We start from the raw sequence: 20873 nt of genomic DNA, 5'->3' as shown, positions 1-20873 counted from the left end.
CCTGCCATGGAGTGTGATTGAGCAGATAGTACATAGGCATGGTGTATCAAAACTCACGCTGTAGGGTTATGGTGATTCATTGAGTGGAGGTGCCGTACCTGATAGTATCTATACAATCTGTTCTCAGGTGGTTGTGATTCCTGGAAATGAGCTGGATCCAGTTGAGGAGTGGAGTTTATAGACAACTTGTGTTCAATGGGTGGTACTTGAATGCCTGATAAATAAGTACTGCTTACATGTATTATACATAACACCCTCCTGGTCTGGTTCAGATATTGATAACAGAAACTGCATTGTATTTGTATACATTGAGGTATAATGAGGACTTGGTTGTATTTGGTAATGGCGTATAATACGTAACCTGTAAGCGCCGAGGTGGTGGGACTTGGAAATTGCCGCCCTATGCCTGACTCTTCGTCTTCAATCCACGACCAGTTCCCCCGCCAATGTCAGCAAACGGAGAGGTGGCGGCCACGACGGCACCATCATTTGAGAACTTTTCTTTCTCCTTCTCCAAACCATCCCTTTTATCACGCCTTAATATGAACGCGACAGCGGATTCGCAGACAGAACCCTCTGCAACTGCTGGTTCTATCCCAGCCATTACTTCTGATTCCAACTCCAACTCCGACTCCAGGACCAGTACACTGCCATGTTCAGCTGCTCATCCCGGTCAAGACATAGGGCTCGGACTGGCCAATGGAACTGTCATACACGCGACTAAGTCAAGTGGAAGTGGTTTCAACCATGACTCTGTGCCTCGCGTCGCCACCCCTACTGCTATGGAAATTGACAACGAAGCTCATGAGATCGAGGAACTGCCTTTCTCTCGTGCTTCACCCAACGACTCCCGCATTCCAGCGTCCTATCACAACTTGCCGGCAAATCACTATTTCGTCGCGCCTCCGATCACACTCCCGTACCCTCGTTCTCCTGTACGACGTTTTTCTGAAGGGCACCCGTTACACACGCAACCGAGTTTATTTGGATATCTTCCTCGAGCACCTCCTCGCTCTCCTAAGCTTGATCCACTCGAGGTGTTGGAACTCGAAAGTGCGCGCGAACGAAATGAATGGGAACAAGTTCGTCAGGATCTTGGACAATCGAGGGTTGAGCGTCCCCCCAATATCGTCACCCCTCCTTCCCCTCAATCACGTTCTATACCTGAACCGCAGCAAACACAGGTTCAAGTCAACGAGAATATTAGTAACCCGCAGGCACCTGCATCTGATGATGACTATGACTCGGATTCGTCTGATGTCGAACTCCGCATTTATAATGCCGACCCTACCGATGAAACTTACGCTCCGGGTCAGTCCAATTCGGTTACGAGCGTGATGCCACCCACTCCACTGGGTGCCCGGCCACCAGTTGTTCAATCGCAGGCTGCGGCTAGTGGATCTGCAGCACACCGTTCCATTATTCAACGTCTATCACAAGGCCCTACCACATTATCTCCTCCTAGTACATCCGGAGAGACCAACCAAATCACTGTCGATCGGAGAGATGGTTCACCTTGGTCGACCAACACCACTCCTGCCAAACGTAAATTCCAAGATGTGGAGCACAATGTCCAAGGGCCCAATGCCCAGAGAAATTCCCCTATACCACAACTCGCTTTAGATGCGGCTAATACACGAACCGGTGTTCCTCCACCACTCCGGGCCGAAGTCGACCGAATTCCTGTTGCCGCATCGAGCTCGACTGCACCCCAGACCCTGGTCAACGCCGAGGGGACAAGAGTCACTCGGGCTCTTAGCCAATCTACGACACCTCAGCCTATTGTTGAGCAAAGTAGCTCCTTGACTGTAACGCCAGTTGTCAAGTCGGGCAATATCTGTAGGTTTCACAATAGGCCGCCCGGACGTGTGTGCGTTCGGAAAGAACAATGCCCCGACATTCACATTGGTGAACTCCAACGATCGGTTACCCCTGCCAATTCCGCACCCACCGTCGAGCAACCCCTTTCCTCTGGTCCTCCCCCTCCACCACCTACGACCGCCCCTCCAGAAGGTACTGCTCCACTCGTCACACGCACGCCCTCCCTCGCTGATGCACCTCTCCTGGGAACGAATCCATCCCCTCCCCCTGTCCCAACACGAACACCATGCCGGTACTTTTCGCGACGTGGGGGTTGCGCACGAGGCGTCCATTGCAAATACTTGCACGGATTAAATGGCCAGACTCGAACAGGGTCAGGCGCGAGCACGTCCCAGTCCCAACCGTCATCTCGGCAGACGGCTCCCATGCCGCCAACATCCACAACCTCGGCCCCAACTCCGGCTCCAACCCCGGCCGTTCCAGTAGCCATACCAGGGCATGCAGGACCCAAACCCTCCAAACCGGCGCCTCCGGTTCCTGCACTTGCGTCTGCAACTGCGGGATCTTTGATGTCTACACCGACGCTAACAGTACAACATACGGGAACGTCGTCGCGAACTGTTCCTGCTCCAGTTCATCCCCTACCTCCTCGACCTCCTTCACTCATGGTCGTCCCACCAGAGTCCCCAAAAGCTCAATCCAAGACAAAGGGAAAAGGAAAAGGAAAGGCGGCTGCGCAGGGCGGTTCGAATCCTACGAATGCGAACAAGTCGGGTGGGCAAGCAAATGCAAAAGTCAAAGTAGAGCAAGATGCTTCTGTTCCGAACACCAAGGCCGCAAAACGAAAGGCTTCGGGGTCCCAACCCCGTCCTCATCCCCAACCTACCCGAATCGATACTGCGACTCGAGAAATCAAGCAGGAAGAAGTCACCTTGTATGATTTGGCGGGTGACTCTCCTTCAGAGCCGAGTGGTCCATCTATTCTCCCACCTGAAATTTCCCAGTCGCAGACACGAGCTGGGGCGACCCAGACGCAATCACAGTCTGTGGCAACGCAGCAGGCGCAGGCTCAGACTCAACCAAGAGCCGAGGCGGCACAGTCCCAGCCCAGGCCTATAGCACCTTTGCCTTCTAGAGCCGTGGCTCCGGCTACAAAGGCTCCAACACCCCCAACTGGCACCACGCTTACTCCTCTCAATCGCCCTCCCCCTCCTCCGTACCGCCCTCCCCCTACATCCAATCCTAGTTCCACTGCTTTGGCTCAGGGGGTGTCTGTTCCAAATACCACCCGTTCTGTGTCGGCTACGACGGCACCAGCTATTCCAACCAAGCCACCTGTACCGTCTACAGCGGTTGCCCAGCCTTTGCCTGCGAGGCCCGCCCCAGAACAGAGCGTTCCGAGAGCTTTGGTCACGAACTTGTCGAATGGTTCCACTACGAGTGCCCCGAGTGCATCCATGGCACCCGTTTCAAACCCGTCTGCTACCCAGGCTAGTAATGCATCAACAGCTCCAGCTCCCAAAGTACATAAAACTTCAATTCCGGTTCCTATTCCGGTTCGAGGGGCTGGTCCCACCAATAGACCCGCCACCCCTCCGCCTCGTCCGAACCTTCCCCCAGCTCCCCCTCGCCCGAACATGGTTTCCCCGCCCCAAGGTCAAGCCCAGTCACAACCAAAAGGTCGAGAGCCGGCAAGGCGGGATACTCGAAGAGATAGTCCAGAGCCGATACGGAGGAACAGCCGAAAGAACAGCCGGGAGCCTGAACGTCGTAGTCTAATGACTCGCATGAACTCGCGCAAAGCCGGGGGTGATTCATACCGCCCTATGGCTCGGTCGAGGTCGCCGCCCCCAAGAAGACTGTCTCCTCTACCGCCAAGAGGTCGATCTCCCTCGCCGGGCCCGCGGCACCGTGACTGGCGGTCCAGGTCCCGGTCCCGATCTCGGTCTCGGTCTCGATCCCCTGTTCGCCGACCGCTTCGTGAACGATTTGCTGCTCGCGCCCGTTCCCGGAGCCGCTCCTGGAGTCCGGCAAGGTACTCTCTCAGTCCAATTAGGAGCCCGATGTACCGGAGCCCTAGGTCTTCTTCGCGTTCCTTTTCAAGGTCTAGGTCAAGATCTCGCCCTCGTAGGCAACGCTATGAGCCTCGTGCTGCTGCCACCACTATTGCCGCCACTGCTCCCGTAGATGGTTATACTAATGGTAGTGCTTATTTTCCGCCCGAAAAGAATATTCCTCGAGCTTGGGAACCGGAGACCGGTGGTAGTCGAACTGCCCAAAGTGAGCTGTTGTAACTTTGAAGGGTAAACATGTTTTTTTTTACTGACTTGTACTTCCACCTTAGATAAAGCTCAAGAATCGGTCCCGAGCGATACAATGACTACCAACCATGAGCCAATTAGGAGCTCAACTCCACCGCCCCGAACGGCGATGACAGCTTTGAACGATTACGATAGCTTCAACCAATCGAGGGCGATGGATATCAGCCCTATGTCTTCGCCTGCGCGAGGCTACACGGCCCGAGGGTTGGAGAACAGACTCAGTGATTACCCTGAATCCTCTGCTAACGATCATTATACGTCCATGGGTAACAGCCATCCTGCGGAGCCGCGCGAGAATCTTCTCGCTCGAATGAATGCCGAACCTGACCTGGCTAATCGGCTTGCCCCCGCGGCTCCGTCGAACCGCGGACAGGTATCTAACCGAGGTCAACCGGTTAGCAAGGCGACGAGGGCCTCGAAGCCACAGGCCCAGCAGGCACCCTTGGCGAACCGACTCGGGGGAGGGGAACCTTTTCCTAGTCAGGCTAGCCGAAGCGATCGTCGCGAAGTCCTAGGAGGAAGGCTGATGGGTCGTATGACGGGACAGTAAAGTAAGTCTTGGGCTTTGGAGTTTTTTGTGAGAGAATTATCCTGAACAGATTCAAGTGAACGTGTAGATTTCAATGCTGAAAAACGGACCGTACTATGACAAATGGAGTAAGTAGGATGTTTTGGGATGTGGTCTTCTGTATTACTTGCGCGATGAACACTTTGACGACTTAAACACCACGTTACGATCTCTTCTGCCCCCTCTGTGCTTATTGTAGTCCCTTAATGCGAATTTCTTATTTGTGGACGAGACCTGGCGAGCCTAAATGGGGTGGCTCTTTTCCTTGTCCAAATATAGATATGTGGAGTAAGCTGATGCTTTTGGTGCTTGTGCCTTGGAGACTAGAAGTTGATAGAGATTGTTTATTGTTGGTCCTGTCGATGAAAGCATAGTCGTGGAACCAAGTGAAGAAGAAAATTACATGTATTCTGATGTGCGAACCCTGTACAGTTGAAATATACATGACGGAAACCTATCTCACTTGTTTGTCGGGTGTAGTCAATATCTCGTACTGGGCCCCTTAAGGGTTTGCTGGAATACGAGCAGCCAATGTCTTGACAAAAGTAACAATGCCATCTTACCATGTATCCTTGTGCCATACAAGCAAATTCTTGATAAAATAATAACACCACGAATGGTATGTGCCTTAATAGGCACCCGAGCAGCGCTGAAAACAAAAAAAACGAGATGAATTGATCGACGGATGAAATCGGCACGATCACGTGAGCTCTCGGGCTCCAGCCGCTGCCCCATGCCGTCATCACTCACGACAGCACAGCAACCACCACATCCGAATTCAACCAACACAATCTCACACTGCCTGCAAACATGTCCAGCTGGTACGCCGTCTTGGGGTACCGTTCTGGTGTAAAGATCTCAACTGACGCGACTGGGTCTATGCATGCAGGTTTGATATTGCATCCTTAGTGCTTGTGAGCATCCAAGATAAGCAGAACATTGGATAAGCTTTGACGATAAACAGTTTTTGGGATTGTTTAGCGGCGCTATATGTGAGTTTGTTGTCATTCTTTCTCGTACAGACCTCGCTGAACGCAGGTGCCCTTAGATGGAGCAATGGTATTAAGCAAACAATTTTCGGGGGCCATCGAGTACGTACCTTCAACTAGCGCACAGCTATACATACTAATCAATCCCAAATATTAGGTCCACCAAAGATGGGTGTGTATTTTTCTCCCCGCTTATCAAATTGATTTTTGTCCCGACTCACAACTTATTTATAGACTCAAGAAACGTGGATTGGACATTACTGAGAACGGATTGTCCGTGAAGACCGAGAAGCGGTTGGAGCGGGATGATTATATTGATGGTACTGGGCGGTGAGTTGGCTGAATTTTTACTGTATCCGCGGGAAGTTACTGACAGTTATGGGACCGTTTCATTTCGGTTAATTGGTCTTTTTATATCGTCCAACGTATTCTTTCACGTATTCGTATTACAACTATGAACCCGGCTACTTTCTATAGAAACCTCGTCGACGCACTGAAAGTTGCCTCGTTTGGCTCTCCTGAAAACCAGCGTGCTGCAGTTCCAGATACCATTGGCCAGGGGTATGCTCCTCCTGGTACTCGCCACCGTGCGAGTTTGAGCAAGAAGCACTAGGGTGTTGCAAGACAGAAAGTGTAGTGCTGTATTTGTATGGACAATGTTGTTGTCATCATATGTATGTATGTACTTTTCTTGAGATGGTATATATGGTGTGCCCCAGCTTCTTTTACTTTTGTCGAGTTATTCCGTAATATGGTGCAACCGCTTCATCTCGGCCCGGCTTTCTAGAAATGTATGCGGGCGCTTACTTTGTCCATAACGTGAAAGTTCTAGATTCGAAGCTAGGGCATTGCGCATTGAAGCAGGGAACCGAATAACCCGGTGCAACTCCGTGTCTGGGTCCGCATTTTGGACTCATACCGTACGACCTATATCTATCTTCGATCATCTTCTTAATGGGTTTGAGGGCATTGAATGTTACATCAGTATCACGAAACTCGTCATAATGGCGTGATCGCCTTTTTGAACAGGCGTTGCGCACAAAACCTCCATGGTTTTTCAACATTAAGCTGGTTCAGGAATCTCTTGCATGATTTCATCTCAGAACCTATGACACGCACACAGGCGCAGAGACGTTGTTAACTTGAGGATTCCTTATGTGCACTTGACGTACCCTCTACTTCGAATCAGGAGCGCCCGCAAGGCGTGTTCGTTGAGTTCTTTGTGTGGGTAGGGCGTAGCCCCATGATTGTTCTTGACGAGAGAAGTCAGTAGATCACCATAATTCTCGAAAGGCGCGAAGTGACACTCGTCACATAGGTTGTTGTGGCCTTTTGTATAAGCAGCTGACCACACGGTTACGAGTCGGCCGTAACACCCAAGGCCCGCATTCAATATAACTGTTCGATCATCAGTTGCGTGATTTTGGGGGCCTTGTTGATCAGCTCCAACGCAGCGCCATTGATTTGCCTCAATTGGCCGCCGGTACCTCATCCATTCTCCCACCCTCTGGCGAACACCCCTGGGTCATGCACCACCTGACCTGATCTTGCGCCAAAGTAGACACTGTATGTCGCCATGTGTCGTATGTTTACTGCGAAGATAGTCCCCAAAACTACCGGCCAGTATTCAACTCGGTCACCCCATATTTGAAAGTTCGAGTCACTGGAAATTTATCAAAGCATAGGTGCTTAGATCTGTTTATGGTCTCCGGGGGCCTCCACGAGATAATTGAAGGAATTATGGCGAGGAACACAGCTCAGTCGTGAATGAATACAGCAAAGTGGGGCTCACCATACATCTCTGGATAAGTAATTGTGGCTAATGTACCATTAAGCGACAATGTGTATGCGCATAATGCTGATTAAAATAGTCACTCTTCATACAATGGCTGAGGATCTCGAATTTTTTAACAGACTGCTATACTCCACTGTGGCTCAAAACTATTTAGATATGGATGACTCTCAAGTAGGACCTGTTCGATCCCTTTAGTGTATGGCTGTGTTGGTTAGAGATTATTATTCAATTTCGGATAGATTTATTACAATACCTGTGGGTAGAGGGTTGATCCTCATGTGCATCGGCCACAAACCGTGCCCCAAATCCTGTTTGGTACCCAACGGATTCATCATGGACGAGGCCGTTGATATGGTACATAGGTAAGAACTTCCACAGCTTCCAAGCACCCTGGAATAGAGGGAGACTGGCAAGCCATACTCGGGATTACCGTTTAAAGCCAATCTTAGTATTCGCTGGCCCTCGGATTGATCCATTCCTCCATCACGCAATTCTTCAAACAGGTTACTACCCGTTTTTCAATATGTATTCTACGCACGCAATATTCGATCACCATGGCTAGATGTTGGCCTTGCACCCACGGACATACATTCCTTGTGACAGTCTGGGATGGAGATCCAAGGAGTAGTTTGTAATTTAACTGGCGCTCGAGGGATCTGCAAGTGGTATAAGTACTAGGACAAGCCACAAGCTCTATCCCTCATCCTCCTCTCATCCCCGTCCTCTCATCGACCAATGTCTTCATCGTCAACCGTGTCCAAATCTCATAGCCTTCCTGCTGGCACTTATACCCTTAAGAATGTCTCCACCGGCACAGTTCTAGATCTGTGGAACGGGCAATCCGCTGAAGGCACAACGATTCAGGGATTCAAGTCTCACGGCGGAGACAATCAGAAAGTGAGTTCTAATAATTTGAACAAGTAACATAATATAATCAAGTCCTAATGACTCCATCCTCTTGTAGTGGCGTCTCAAGTATACCGGTAAAGGTAACCAAGCGACACTCCAAAACGTCAAGTCCGGTACCTATGTCGGGACTCAGAGCAACATCCAGAACAGTGTCAAGGTCGTCGGCTCCAAGACAGCTGTCCCGCTCATTATAGTCGCAGCTGATAAGGGTTTCGCGTAAGTCTCATGTGATCATAAATGAGCTCTATCGAACAAGACACTTACTATCGCGGGCTACCTCCCAGCGTTGAAGCCGCTGAACATCGTCTGTTCGTTCTTGACCTCAAGGAGAGTAACCCGGCAAACGAAACTCCTGTGAGTACTCCCGTTGCCTGACAGGGTTGCATGCACTGAACGAATCCTGTAATAGGTTATTTACTATAACAACAATGCCACCGACAACCAGAAGTGGGAGTTCCTTTCCGCATAGTAAATGTAAAGGTAGTCTAGCCCTTTTGTGAAACCTTAGCTCAGATGTGCCGAATGAATTGAATTGAATTGAATTGAACCATGAAAGGCATTGCAAAATCTTGGATAAATGTTTTTGCGTGCATATACTTACACACTAAATGGAGATATGTCACCAATGCACTTTTGGGTCATGGGTGAGACAAAGCTTCAAAGGTTTACCTTTAATGTGACTAGGCGCATGCGGAGGAAGTATTTTAAGAGTAGAAATGAATAATCATAGGGTTTCCAAGTGAGTATTTAGGTGAAACGGGACAGTAGGTCCAAAAATCCACGAGTTGCAGATCACTGAAAATGGAGTGCCTCCGAAGCTCTCAACACCGAGAACATCTTCAATTCAACAACTCAATTAGTAGGGTTGGTTTAAGTGCGGCATTTATCTAGTTCAGGCCATCATTCAACGAGATATTGCTCTATACATGTAGATTTCCTTTTTGATCAGGTTAAAAGTTTAGCCTCGCCGCTCACGGTGTGGAGTACAGTGTTTTGGACTGGTTATGGGAAGCTATCACTTTGTCCCTGATTCAGCACGGCAACTCCTCGACCTGGCTTGGGGCGCACATCCTTCCGAGTTCATTGAAGCAGACATAAGCCGACCTATTGGCTTCTGCTGGCTCCCAACAGACCCAATAATCTGATCTTATCAGGAATATGCATATTCTCAAGCCCTATAATTGTTCGAGAGGCGCTGTGTAATATAACTCAATCGTAAAAGCGAAGGGAGTGGTGCAATTGATTTACTGAACGAATAATTCTATCATCATGCATACATATGATCTTCTGGGAGAATACGCGTATGAATTACGAACCCTATCACCTCTCCTCATACTTGGTTCAGAAGGGATACTACATCAAATTGAGTGTGGATCCGTAGTACTACCGAGTGACCCGTTTACTGCTCTGGGTATTATGATCTACGCCGAGTGAGCTTTTTTTCATTGATAGTAATAATACAAACCGGCACCGGTCATCCGAGTGAGACTGCAAAAATCTAGAAACCTAAGTAGATACATCATATTTCGTAAGATCGAGGATCTATGTGATAGCTTATCTCTGATTCTTGTCATTGTGCATCTCAGTCTCGACTCTGTGAGCATTCTCCGGTCAACAATTAGACACAACGTCATCCAGAATAATTGTACACACAGCCACCAATCAGGCATCTATCCAACATGATATCTCTATTGGATGTCCGGGGCTCCCGTAGGACAATTTGACACATGAGCGACAGTGCTGGCCGAGGCGTGGCGGTCGATAGGATGTGTTCAGCACGAATTATTCGTCATTTCCTCCAGTGGGTGTGCCTGGAGGAATAATAATTTGTAGTAAACCCCTCGAGTATTTGTAGTTTCAGGCAGTGTGAGACCCCACGAGGAGGTTCATTTTCAGCACTTGCTCTAAAATCTCAGCTGGGATGATAAGCGCCGAGATTACCAACCTGAACTCCACCACCACGCGCCTCGAGTCCCCGTTCATTGCAGCGATCTGGGTTCGGGCCGAGCTCTTTATTCGAGAAGAGCATATTATGCCAAAGAATACCGGCTCTAACTTTCGGATTATGTCCGATATAAATATTTAAGATATGCATTCCTATTGGGTATAACCGGCCGGAGCTTGGATCGGGCTAGGGCCTATGTCCTATTAGAGGCGCTCCTGCCTAAGATCCGCCTGGTAAATGTTTATCCGACTGCCATGCTAGGTGCAAGAGCGAAGACTACGAAGGCCTTTCATTGGCTGGGGTCTATATAAATGCTAGTTTGGCGGAACACAGATCAGCAGACCAGATTGTTCTTGTTACCACCACTCACCGCCTCCTCCGTTCAACTAGCCTCCTTTTGCCCCCTCGTAGCAGGCTGATACCGAGCAATTCGATCAGGCTCCCCCCGAGTGAATACGGCTGTTGTAAACACCTCCCGGACACGTTTGAAGCACCGTATACCAGCACGACCCGTGCGTGAGACTGAGGCGCTCGCTCATCGCACTTTAAACCGCCGGATCACTCCTCCCGCGCTTGTATCGCGCCTGAACCTAGGCTTTAAAAGTTGAGGCTCACTCTGGTCAGTTACCTCACTTCTCTAGATCTCGTTCTCTCTTCTCATACATTTCCATCTCTTAGCATCTTCTCAACTCAACCTCCCTGCATCTCCACAACCTCAACCTACCTAATAGAACAACATGTCCACTCCCATCAAGGCACCTTTGGCAGCTGCTGATGCTTCCGTCGATGCAACCAAGGCCCAGGTGCGTCATTTCTCCACATTTTCTTAGCGCCCGAACTCACAAATTGATAACATTCAGTCGAGCGTTCTTTTTGACGGCCGCACTACCTCTAGCCCATTAAACATTGTCGTCGTTGGATGTGGTCTCGGTGGTCTCGCGGCTGCATACTGCTTGGCCAAGGCTGGTCACAAAGTTACCATGTTCGAGGGTGCTCCCGCCATCGGAGAAGTCGGTGCTGGAATCCAGGTCACTCCCAACGTTTCCCGCTTGTTGATCCGCTGGGGTCTTGGCGAGCAACTCGAGAACATTGCTGTTCGCCCAGAGGGAATTGTCTTCCGCCGTTGTGAGCCATTTGAAATAGTTAAGTAGATCTACGGGTTCTGATTGGTTTTATAGGGAATACTGGTGAGAAAGTTGGTGAAACCAAGTGGGGAGGTGAATTCGAGAACGAACATGGCGCTCCTTACTACCACATCCACGTAAGTCCTGAATCTCCCCACTGGCATCTTTATCTTACCTTCTTCGTAGCGTGCCGATTTCCATAAGCTCCTCTACGACATCACCATTCCCCTCATTGATCTGCACTTGAACTCCTATGTCACCAGCATTGACCCCGAGGCCCCCTCTGTCACGATCAAGAATGACAAGGTCTTCAAGTGTGACTTGATCATCGGCGCTGATGGTGTCAAGTCTGCCATTCGTGAAATGGTCGTTGGACATGTTGACCGCCCAGTCGACACCGGTGATGCCGCCTACCGTGCGATCGTTCCTACTGACAAGCTCCTCGCCGATCCCGAACTCCGCAGCCTTGTTGAGCACCCCGAAATGACTGGCTGGATGGGCCCCGGACGTCACATCATGGGTTACTGCATCGTGAGTAATTTTTTGTGGGCTTCGGTGTGGGAACAGGAACTGAGGCTCGATCGGGGATTTAGCGTGCCAAGAAGGAGTACAACATGGTTCTTCTCCACCCCGATGACGGCGCTACGGAATCTTGGTCCGCTGAAGGATCTGGCGACAACATGCGCAAGGACTTTGAGGGCTGGGAGCCTCGGTGCGTATTTTACAACCCGGTTCAACCAAGGCCTAGACTGATTCAACGGTAATAGTGTTGAGAAGCTCTTGAAGATGGTGCCCAGCACTCTCAAGTGGGCTCTGCGTGATCGTCTCCCTCGACACCTGGATCCACAAGTCCAACAAGGTTGTCCTCCTTGGTGATGCCTGCCACCCCATGCTTGTAAGTCGGCCTATGCTAATATGGATTTCAAAGTCTCAGCCTATTTCTTTCAATAGCCTTATCGTGCCCAGGGTGCTGCCATGGCCATCGAAGATGGCTGCGTTCTCGGCAACTTATTCTCCCGCGTCAGCAACCCATCTCAGGTCCCTTACTTCCTCCGTGCCTACGAGACTCTCCGTCTTTCTCGTACTGCCAACACCCAGGCCCAGTCCCGTCTCAACCAGAAGATCTTCCACTACGAGGACGGCCCCGAACAAGAGGCCCGCGATGCTTCGATGCGCGCTGCTATGCGCGGCGAGACCGAAGGAAGCGCCAACCAGTGGGCCGACAAGGCCAAGAGCAAGGTTCAGTTCTCGTACGACGCTGACGCCGCTGCCGAGGAGTGGTGGAGGGAAGTTGGATCCAAGGAGCAGGCGCTCGCTAGTGCTTAGATTCAGTTTGAGCCCAGTCCGAACTCTAGAGGAGATGCTAGGAGGTTAATTAATGATTTTTCGGCTTATTGCTTTCGTATGATCGGATGTACTTGTTTAATGTACGAATTTATGATAACGGATGTTTTGGCATGAAATCGTTTTGGTCGTGAGTCGTAGTGAGCATTTTTTGTTCTTGGCTTGAGCGACCGAATATTTAGTTGGACTAGGGATAAGTCTACATCAAAATCAGCAACCCTCGCCCAGTGAGACAGCCGGTCCAACTTTCTGTCAACATTGATCAATATTTCAACAAACGGCAGCAATGTCATGACGTCGTAGGGTATTTGTGACTCGAACACAAAGTAACATTTGTCGAAGATCTTCGGTATGCCGATAAGAAGTGAAATGGATGAGCGGCTACTGGGAGGCAACCCAAAGCAGAGCTAAAAGAGGCTAGTGTGGCGGATTAACGTGGCCCAAGTATTCGAGAATATCGAACTGGGTGGCTCATGTCACGTACATTCAGGGTAAACACGTTGCTTTTCCTGGCACAGCCTCAGGTACTAGCCACCCGAAGACGATGCTTTCAGGGTCCCCTTATTGTTAGATGGACAAGCGACATTGTTCCTGAGCCCCGGTCCGCCAAAGCGATGTATCTACTACGAGCGCCGCAAATCTCCTTAATGTTCCTCATTGGGCCAAAATGTGTGCTTCTGTGCGCTTTTCTTGTAGTCACGCGACGAGTGGCTACAACTAACGGGCATCCGAGGACTATAAAATAGGAGCAATGCACAACCCAGGAAGAGCACCAAACGCATTCAATCTCAGCTCTTACCACCATGAATTTCTTGAGTCTCTCTCGCTCTGTTTCTGTCGTTTCCCAGCGAATCGTCGCTCCTAGTCTCGTTCAATTTGTTCGACGCAAATCATCCACCACCACCAAGTCCCTCCTATTTTCGCCATCACCACGTAAACTTGAGGTCGCAGTAACCCCGAGAAGGGTTAGTCTGAAGTTTGCGGAGGTAAGTCAGGGTGTATGAATACAAGCTCTAAGCCCAGTGGCTCATCGCAATCCAGGACACAAATACAAAGGTGGCGCCGAAGGTTACCAAGGCAGCCTCTACCGCAAAGGACGTCAAAGCCAGTATCGAGGCAAAAATCCAGAAAGGATTTAGTGCGATGACTTTCAAACCATCCAAGCCCGCAGCCACCAAGCCGACCCGCTCTAAGGTATCCCAGGTGGCCAAGGAAACAGAGGCAAAAGCCCGCAAGCTAAGCAATAACGGATCGTCTGACACCGGTGCCACTTGCAAGGTATGTCTATCTGATATAATTATTCGTACCGTAGTCTTATAAAAGATCTTTTAGTCACCCGGAACCATCCCTTGCTGGGTTGATGCATCGCCCACGCATATAGCCATCGTGATCGGTGACTGTTATAAAGTCTTTGCACTAAATAATGGATGGATGACCAAGTCTCGCGATGTCAACTGGGCAGAGACAGCAGCCTTCGAGCTTCTGGCAAGGATCCTTGCCCAGCAAGGGCGGAGTGGAGTTGTTCATGTCAACTCGGATAGCGCCGCAGCGCTCCGTGCAATGTCTGGCGAGCGTGTAAAAGTCCCGGAGATTATGGAGTCAGTGCGCCGCACTAGCGACATTGTCAAGGCCTCTACGTTTACTATCAAAGGGGTCAAAGTGTCTCGCACGACCAATGTAGCGGACGGCTTCACCCGCGGGAAGGTCGTAAATGGATACAAGGAGATGGGGGACAATATCACCGTCCCCGATGCGTTAGTTCCGTTCGTGAAGGCTCTGTAGATTTCTCAAAGGAACTTTTTTTTATGTTTTAATAACAGGACTAGGTTCGCCTTTCTTTGATTTGTATCCCCCACATCCCTAGAAGGTGTATTGACTTTAATCTGATACACCTCACCCCATTGCTACTCTTGGTACATTATCCTCTCGCAACTGATACTTGATAATTATCCAAATACACAATCACATTAAATATAATGAGATGAGTGGGGCAAATGCCCTCTATGACCTCTATTGAAGTTTTGATTCACTGCGGGTGGCAACTTTTATTGTTCCCCAAAGAAAGACGGTCTGCATAGTCACCCAATGGATATTCGGCCCAAACGAACTGAGTTTGCGAGGGCTCTGCTCCCAGCTTTTAGCACATTTCGACATGCCACTTACGCATCAAAGTGTTCACCGCTGGACTGAAACGCATAAATCTATTGGCTTATGTAACAGTATGTGGGGGGTGATTACCAAAAAGAGCTAGGCGCTTTGGATCACCAGGAGCGAACAGTATTGATTTAGTATGTTGAAGCAAAATCCTGAAAAGACGCTTTGACAGTATAAAAGGTTACACAACAAAGCACAATTCTTTACATTCTCCTCACTCCGCCTCCAGCAAATTAACCATGTTTTGTAGTCTACTACGATGTGCTTTCATTGGGCTACACCGACCCTCACCCACGTATTTAACTACCGCTACCCCTGGGATACGATTTGTTTCGTCAAGACAGGCGGCTCTGCTGCCTTATATCTCAAGGAGGCGGGCTGAACTTTTGAAGGCACACACAACGTTGCCGCTAGTAGTGGGTCATTTTTCAACCAATGACTGCCTTGTTACTGAGGTACTTCAGCATCAACGGCATATACCATTAAAATGTTGGGTTGATGCATCCATTAAGAATAAACTTATAGCGGTGGTGATTGGTAACAAGTACAAAGTTTTTCGTACCAAACCTCAAGATGGGGTCGCTGGGAGGAATATTCATTGGGCAGAATCAGTTGCATTCGAATTACTGTTTCACATACTCCTTACTCGAAGATTCTCGGGAACTGTTACTGTCTATTCTGACTCACAAGCTGCTCTTGGCGCTTTTCACGGGCTAAAAAGCCGAGATAATCTTGTTACCGCATCTAGCGCACGGCTTCAAGCTCAGCGACCATTATGGCCATTTCAGATACGATCTGAATGGGTTGCCAGCGAAAGCAATATTGCGGACCCGTTTACTCGTGGCAAACCTGCTTCGCCTGGGTTTCAGGAGTTTCGCCATCGTATTGAGCTTTCTGAGATACTGATGACACTTGTCCACCAGGACTAATGTGCCTGACTATTCGTCCTTTAATCATCTTAACTCTATCTCCTATAGTCCATAGATACCACAATTATACTAGATTAGAGCAGTTTATTGTTAACTCATATGATGTACTAGTTAATTCATTCGATAGAGTATGCACACACGTATGTGATTAATTGACCTGGACTTTGCCTAAATGTGGATGCGATATTCCCCACTTCTGAATCACTTCCATTACATAAGAGCAAACACCCATTCCTCTTCGAGTTGCATGGGATGTATGCGCCAAAATCCACTTATTGGATGATCTATCTGTTGAAAGACACGTAGAGCTAAACGATATTGTATCTCAGCTCTACTATATGGTAGTGAACTGTTGTGTATACTGTACCTAAACGATATTGTATCTACAGGATTATAAGCATACATGAACAGAATAGAAAGATATGATACGTACCTCAGCTCTACTATATGGTAGTGAACTGAGGTACACGAAAATCGATAAAGAACACATTTATACTCGTACATCCAAACGTAAGTAAATATATGCGTAAGGATTACATGTACGGTTCCGTGAGACTGATATTTCAACACGCCCACTCAGGATAACGGAGACGAAAGGAAAATTAAGACATGCCCATATCAGCAACAAAGCCGGGGAACTTGGTTCTTCCGAGCGGCTTAGTAAGTATATCGGCCACCTGCTCGTTGGTCGGGATGTATTGTAAGTCAACTTCCTTCAATTCGATCATCTCACAAATAAAATGGTGTTTAATTTGGATATGCTTTGTGTTCTGGTGATTGATCGGATTCTTCGCAAGAGCCATACTCGATTGATTATTGGTAAGTAAAGTTGTCGGCCCTTTGGGGAGTAAATCAAGTTCTGATAAGAATTGGCGAAGCCAAATTAGCTCGCGTGTAGCACTTGCGGCAGCAACGTATTCGGCCTCCGTACTCGATAGCGAGATCGTCGGCTGTTTTCTTGATGACCATGCAATACTCGCCCCGCCTATCATGAAAGTCCACCCGGTAGTCGATCGACTGGTGTTTGGATTGCCTGCGTAATCGGCATCGACGTAACCGGTGAGTTCCAATCCTTTCGACTTCTTGTAAACTATACCGAGGTCTTTTGTGCCCTTTAAATACCGCAGAGTACGCTTGAATGCATTCCAGTGCTCGTGCCCTGGGTTTGCGGAGTGCTGGGCCAACAGGCCGGTCGCATATGCGATGTTGGGCCGTGTTTGTACCATAGCATACATCAGCAAACCAATGCCGCGCTGGTATAGGGCTTGGTTGACAGTCGGTGAGTCAAGTTTCAGTAGATTCGGCGATTCGGCCATAGGCGTGTCGCTCGGCTTACAATCATTCATATTGAATCTTTTTAGGACTTCTTCAATGTATCGTTCTTGCGATATTTTGAGGGTTCCGGCATCGCAATCTCAATGAATCAACACTCCGACAAACATCTTCGGCTCTCCTAGATCGACAAGTTCGAAAACTTTTGCCATTTCGGACTTGATTTCCTCGAGAAAGGTACGAGGTTTGCCGATTAATAGCATGTCGTCTACGTGAGCTACAATAAATGCGATGTTATTTTTATTTCGCCTATGAAAGACGGCGTGGTCGGAGTCGCATTGGGTAAACCCGATCTGTTTGAGAACTTCGCGTAGTCAAGAATAAAATGCTTGCGCTGCTTGCTTGAGGCCGTATAGTGCCTTCTTGAGCCGCCAAACGTATTTCACGGGATCGTCCTCAAAGCCTTCGGGCTGCTCCATGTATATCTCCTCCTCAATTGTGCCATGTAAGAAGGCAGTCTTGATATCGAGCTGAATTATGTCGTAATCTTTGCTCGTACCTTTGGCCAGGAGTGTACGCGTGGAGTCGGAATTTGCAACGGGTGAGGACGTATCTTCAAAATCGATACCTGGACGCTGAGAGTATCCTTTTGCAACCAGTCTGACTTTATACCGTAGGATTTCGCTGTTTGGACCTATCTTGTACCCAAAAACCCATTTGCATTTGACCACATTTCTTCCGATAGGTTGCTCAACTCGTCTTCCCACACCGTGCTTAGTAATCAAGTCGTACTCCTCGTTCATAGCGCCCATCCACATTTGAGCATCTACGCAGGACATCGCCTCGGCAAAGGTTGTTGGGGGAGCAGCTAGAGCAGTGTTAAATGCCTCTACCATCGCGTTTATATGCGTTAACCATGCATCTTCAGCGCCCACATTTGCCCTGTACCGTTGAGGAGGTTTTGAGGGTCGAGTCGAGCGTTGAAATGTTACCGGCTCTGCTGCTGGTGGATTTTCCATTGGTTTGGTTTTGGCATTTGAGTCGTGAGTCTTGGGCTTTGGTTTGTTTTTGGTGTTAGAGTTGTGAGCGTTGGATTTTGGCTCGTTTTCAGCGCTAGAGTTGTCCTTGTAGGTTTCTAGTATTACCCAATGACAATTTCCAATTCCTTCATCAAATACAACGTCTTGGGAGGTTAGGATCTTTCCGGTTTCTCGTTGAACAAGTAAATGCGCCTTTTGATTTGGTGCAAAGTCCAGGTAAGTACGCTTATTATTGGGTATTCTTGCCCATGCCGTGCAGCCAAAAATACAAAGTCGAGCTACATTGGGAGTTTGGCCTGAAAATACCTCTTCGGGCGTTTGACCATTTAGAGAGGTCTTTGGGGTAACGTTTGATATGTATGCCGCGTGGAGTATGGCGTAGCCCCAGAATTTGTCCGGTAAGTCGGCATTGGCGCGCATACATTGTTTGGAGTTGTTTAACGTCCTTATCGCGCGCTCGGCTACGGCATTACTTTTCAACGAGTTTGCCTTGGTCTTTTGGTGTTCAATTCCCTTGCTGCGTAGCCAGTCTTCAAAGGCATTTGAGGTGTATTCACCTCCTCCATTGGTGCGCAAAACTTTGATTTTATTACCTGTAAGGTTTTCAACTGACGCTTTGAGCTCTTTAAATTGGGCTGGGTATTTGTCCTTTGACTTTAGTAGGTGCACAAAAATTTTGCGCAACTTATTGTCAATCGTTATCGCAAAGAATCAAATCCCGCCAATTCCTTGGACTGCAGCTGGGCCATGGAGATTGCTATGCATAAGTTGAAGGACTGCGGACAAGGTGGATTGTGATGGAACAAATGGTGCACGTGCATGTTTGCCTTTGAGGCAAGGTTTGCATGGAGATTGTGGAGGTGAGCGCTTTCCTACAATGTCCATTCCGCGTACTGAGCCGTTCCGAAACATGTCAAGAACGTACTTGTAGCTGATATGACCCAATCGTCTGTGCCAGGTCTTGAGTCTGCGTGTGCAATTTTCCCAGCAGCATATGCAACAAATTTGCCTGCATTGATATTGTCCCTGTTGTTGATGCTTTTGGACTCAACAATAGCCGTATGTGTCAACCTTGGTATGTTTTACGATGCATTTAACTTTGTATAGCTGACCAGATGTTTCTTTAGCAAAGCCTATTTCAGGCCCGTTGCCTTGGTTGCCTACAAGAATTGCGCCAAATGATTTACAGAAGAGCACATTGGTGCCTCCTTGGGTGAGTTCTTTGACCGACATTAAGTTTGCATTTAATTTGGGTACGTGTAGCACGGACTTCATGAACGCAGGAGTTTTGACGCCGTGACGGTTGTATAATGTTACATGAACTCGGCCGACGCCAATTGCAGGGATCAAGTTCCCATTGCCCACTCAAATTTGGATTGGTGGTGTTAGCGTCTGGTAGGTGTAGAACCAATGCCGATTTGGCGTCATGTGTCTTGATGCACCCAAATCAAGTAGCCAGGTTCTTGTTATGTGACGATTTGTCCGATACGGTGAGCGCATATATCTTGGGGCCTACGGAGGAATTGCCTGATTTATCCGTTACGGCAACCTTAGCGGAGTCACCTTTTGATGTGTTGGCTTGGGACTTGTGGACTTGTCCTTTGACTGCTTTGAGTTCTGCCGTCTCTGCCGGGGACCAGTGCCTTTGGCTCCACTGCCTTTTGCCCAGCATTCCTGCTTGGTGTGACCAGGCTTTGAGCAGTTGGCGCAAGGGGGACCTAAGTCCTTCTTCTTCCCTTTTGGGTTGTTCCTTGCTGATTTTCTTGTCATAGATTTGCCCTTTGACGATTGCGCAAACATTGCAGTAATCCCTCCACCTTTTTGCCGACGTTCTTCCTCTTGTAACGCGGCTTCGCATACGGCATTGGATGTGATGGTGCCTGCTGCGTAGAGTCTGGATGACGTGCTGACGATTGCATAGGACGGTGGGAGCGCATTCATGATTATCTGAGCAAGTAGGAAATCGCTGATGGACTCTCCGAGTGTCTTGATTTTTGAGACTGTTGATTTTATCGAATTGAACCCGGTGGTAAGGTCCTCTTCTTCCTCGATTTTTGTGCTCATTAATTGTTGGTATAGGAAGGACAGCAATTGCATGCCCTTGCCTTCCCAGCGCTCGATAATCGCGTCCAGGCTTTGTTCGCCGATGTTGTGTCGACGATGTCGTTCATGACACCATCCTCCATATGAGGGTGATTTGCGAGAATGCCTCGTCGTCCCGCTGCTTCCATTTCGCCATTTTTTCGGCCTGTTGGGACACTTTGATGCTGTCTTTTGCTTCTTCGCTGGTAAGTGCGATGGTGCTGGTTCAGCTCCCGTAGCGATGCTGAGTAACTTTCGCATGCGAAGGACCGTTGTCTGCTGAATTTCCATGCTGTGTAGTTGGATCCATTGTCCTTGAGCAACGGAATTTCGTAGGTCTTTTTATTGAGATGTGTTCTCGTTCGACATAGTATAATATATTTGTTTGTTGAGTTTGGTCTCTTCGTCGGGTTTAGTGTCAGGTGCGGCGGGGCTCATAACCTGTTGAAAGACACGTAGAGCTAAACGATATTGTATCTCAGCTCTACTATATGGTAGTGAACTGTTGTGTATACTGTACCTAAACGATATTGTATCTACAGGATTATAAGCATACATGAACAGAATAGAAAGATATGAT

General features: G+C 48.7%; 8 protein-coding genes across 8 annotated transcripts; 5 read left to right on the top strand and 3 right to left on the bottom strand.

Moving 5' to 3' along the window:
* Nucleotides 1–446: 446 nt before the first annotated feature.
* On the top strand, nt 447–4692 carry RhiXN_08054 (uncharacterized protein; the record flags this gene model as incomplete). The annotated part of the gene is made up of 2 exons (XM_043327870.1): nt 447–4101; nt 4166–4692. The coding sequence occupies 2 exons, from the start codon at nt 447–449 to the stop codon at nt 4690–4692; spliced, it is 4182 nt and encodes a 1393-aa protein (XP_043183255.1).
* Nucleotides 4693–5443: 751 nt separating this feature from the next.
* On the top strand, nt 5444–6312 carry RhiXN_08053 (uncharacterized protein; the record flags this gene model as incomplete). The annotated part of the gene is made up of 8 exons (XM_043327869.1): nt 5444–5531; nt 5620–5624; nt 5675–5702; nt 5759–5801; nt 5857–5871; nt 5934–6029; nt 6076–6096; nt 6177–6312. 8 exons carry the CDS (start codon nt 5444–5446, stop codon nt 6310–6312), a joined length of 432 nt encoding a protein of 143 aa, XP_043183254.1.
* Nucleotides 6313–8229: 1917 nt separating this feature from the next.
* RhiXN_08052 (ricin-type beta-trefoil lectin domain protein) lies at nt 8230–8872 on the top strand (the record flags this gene model as incomplete). Its single annotated transcript, XM_043327868.1, has 4 exons — nt 8230–8391; nt 8459–8619; nt 8688–8757; nt 8813–8872. 4 exons carry the CDS (start codon nt 8230–8232, stop codon nt 8870–8872), a joined length of 453 nt encoding a protein of 150 aa, XP_043183253.1.
* Nucleotides 8873–11085: 2213 nt separating this feature from the next.
* Nucleotides 11086–12798, top strand: RhiXN_08051 (uncharacterized protein; the record flags this gene model as incomplete). Its single annotated transcript, XM_043327867.1, has 7 exons — nt 11086–11151; nt 11209–11473; nt 11527–11609; nt 11659–12003; nt 12066–12184; nt 12259–12367; nt 12424–12798. The coding sequence occupies 7 exons, from the start codon at nt 11086–11088 to the stop codon at nt 12796–12798; spliced, it is 1362 nt and encodes a 453-aa protein (XP_043183252.1).
* Nucleotides 12799–13619: 821 nt separating this feature from the next.
* Nucleotides 13620–14598, top strand: RhiXN_08050 (uncharacterized protein; the record flags this gene model as incomplete). The annotated part of the gene is made up of 3 exons (XM_043327866.1): nt 13620–13802; nt 13858–14094; nt 14149–14598. The coding sequence occupies 3 exons, from the start codon at nt 13620–13622 to the stop codon at nt 14596–14598; spliced, it is 870 nt and encodes a 289-aa protein (XP_043183251.1).
* A 1903-nt stretch (nt 14599–16501) lies between these two features.
* RhiXN_08049 (Retrovirus-related Pol polyprotein from transposon TNT 1-94) lies at nt 16502–17245 on the bottom strand (the record flags this gene model as incomplete). Its single annotated transcript, XM_043327865.1, has 1 exon — nt 16502–17245. The coding sequence occupies one exon, from the start codon at nt 17243–17245 to the stop codon at nt 16502–16504; it is 744 nt and encodes a 247-aa protein (XP_043183250.1).
* Nucleotides 17246–17545: 300 nt separating this feature from the next.
* RhiXN_08048 (Retrovirus-related Pol polyprotein from transposon TNT 1-94) lies at nt 17546–19444 on the bottom strand (the record flags this gene model as incomplete). The annotated part of the gene is made up of 2 exons (XM_043327864.1): nt 17546–18804; nt 19324–19444. 2 exons carry the CDS (start codon nt 19442–19444, stop codon nt 17546–17548), a joined length of 1380 nt encoding a protein of 459 aa, XP_043183249.1.
* Nucleotides 19445–19658: 214 nt separating this feature from the next.
* RhiXN_08047 (Retrovirus-related Pol polyprotein from transposon TNT 1-94) lies at nt 19659–20584 on the bottom strand (the record flags this gene model as incomplete). Its single annotated transcript, XM_043327863.1, has 2 exons — nt 19659–19990; nt 20041–20584. The coding sequence occupies 2 exons, from the start codon at nt 20582–20584 to the stop codon at nt 19659–19661; spliced, it is 876 nt and encodes a 291-aa protein (XP_043183248.1).
* Between the last annotated feature and the right edge of the window lie 289 nt (nt 20585–20873).

This window comes from Rhizoctonia solani, chromosome 9 (genome assembly GCF_016906535.1).
Source record: "Rhizoctonia solani chromosome 9, complete sequence".
NCBI classification, from domain to species: domain Eukaryota; kingdom Fungi; phylum Basidiomycota; class Agaricomycetes; order Cantharellales; family Ceratobasidiaceae; genus Rhizoctonia; species Rhizoctonia solani.
This window is presented reverse-complemented; position numbering and strand designations above follow the sequence as displayed.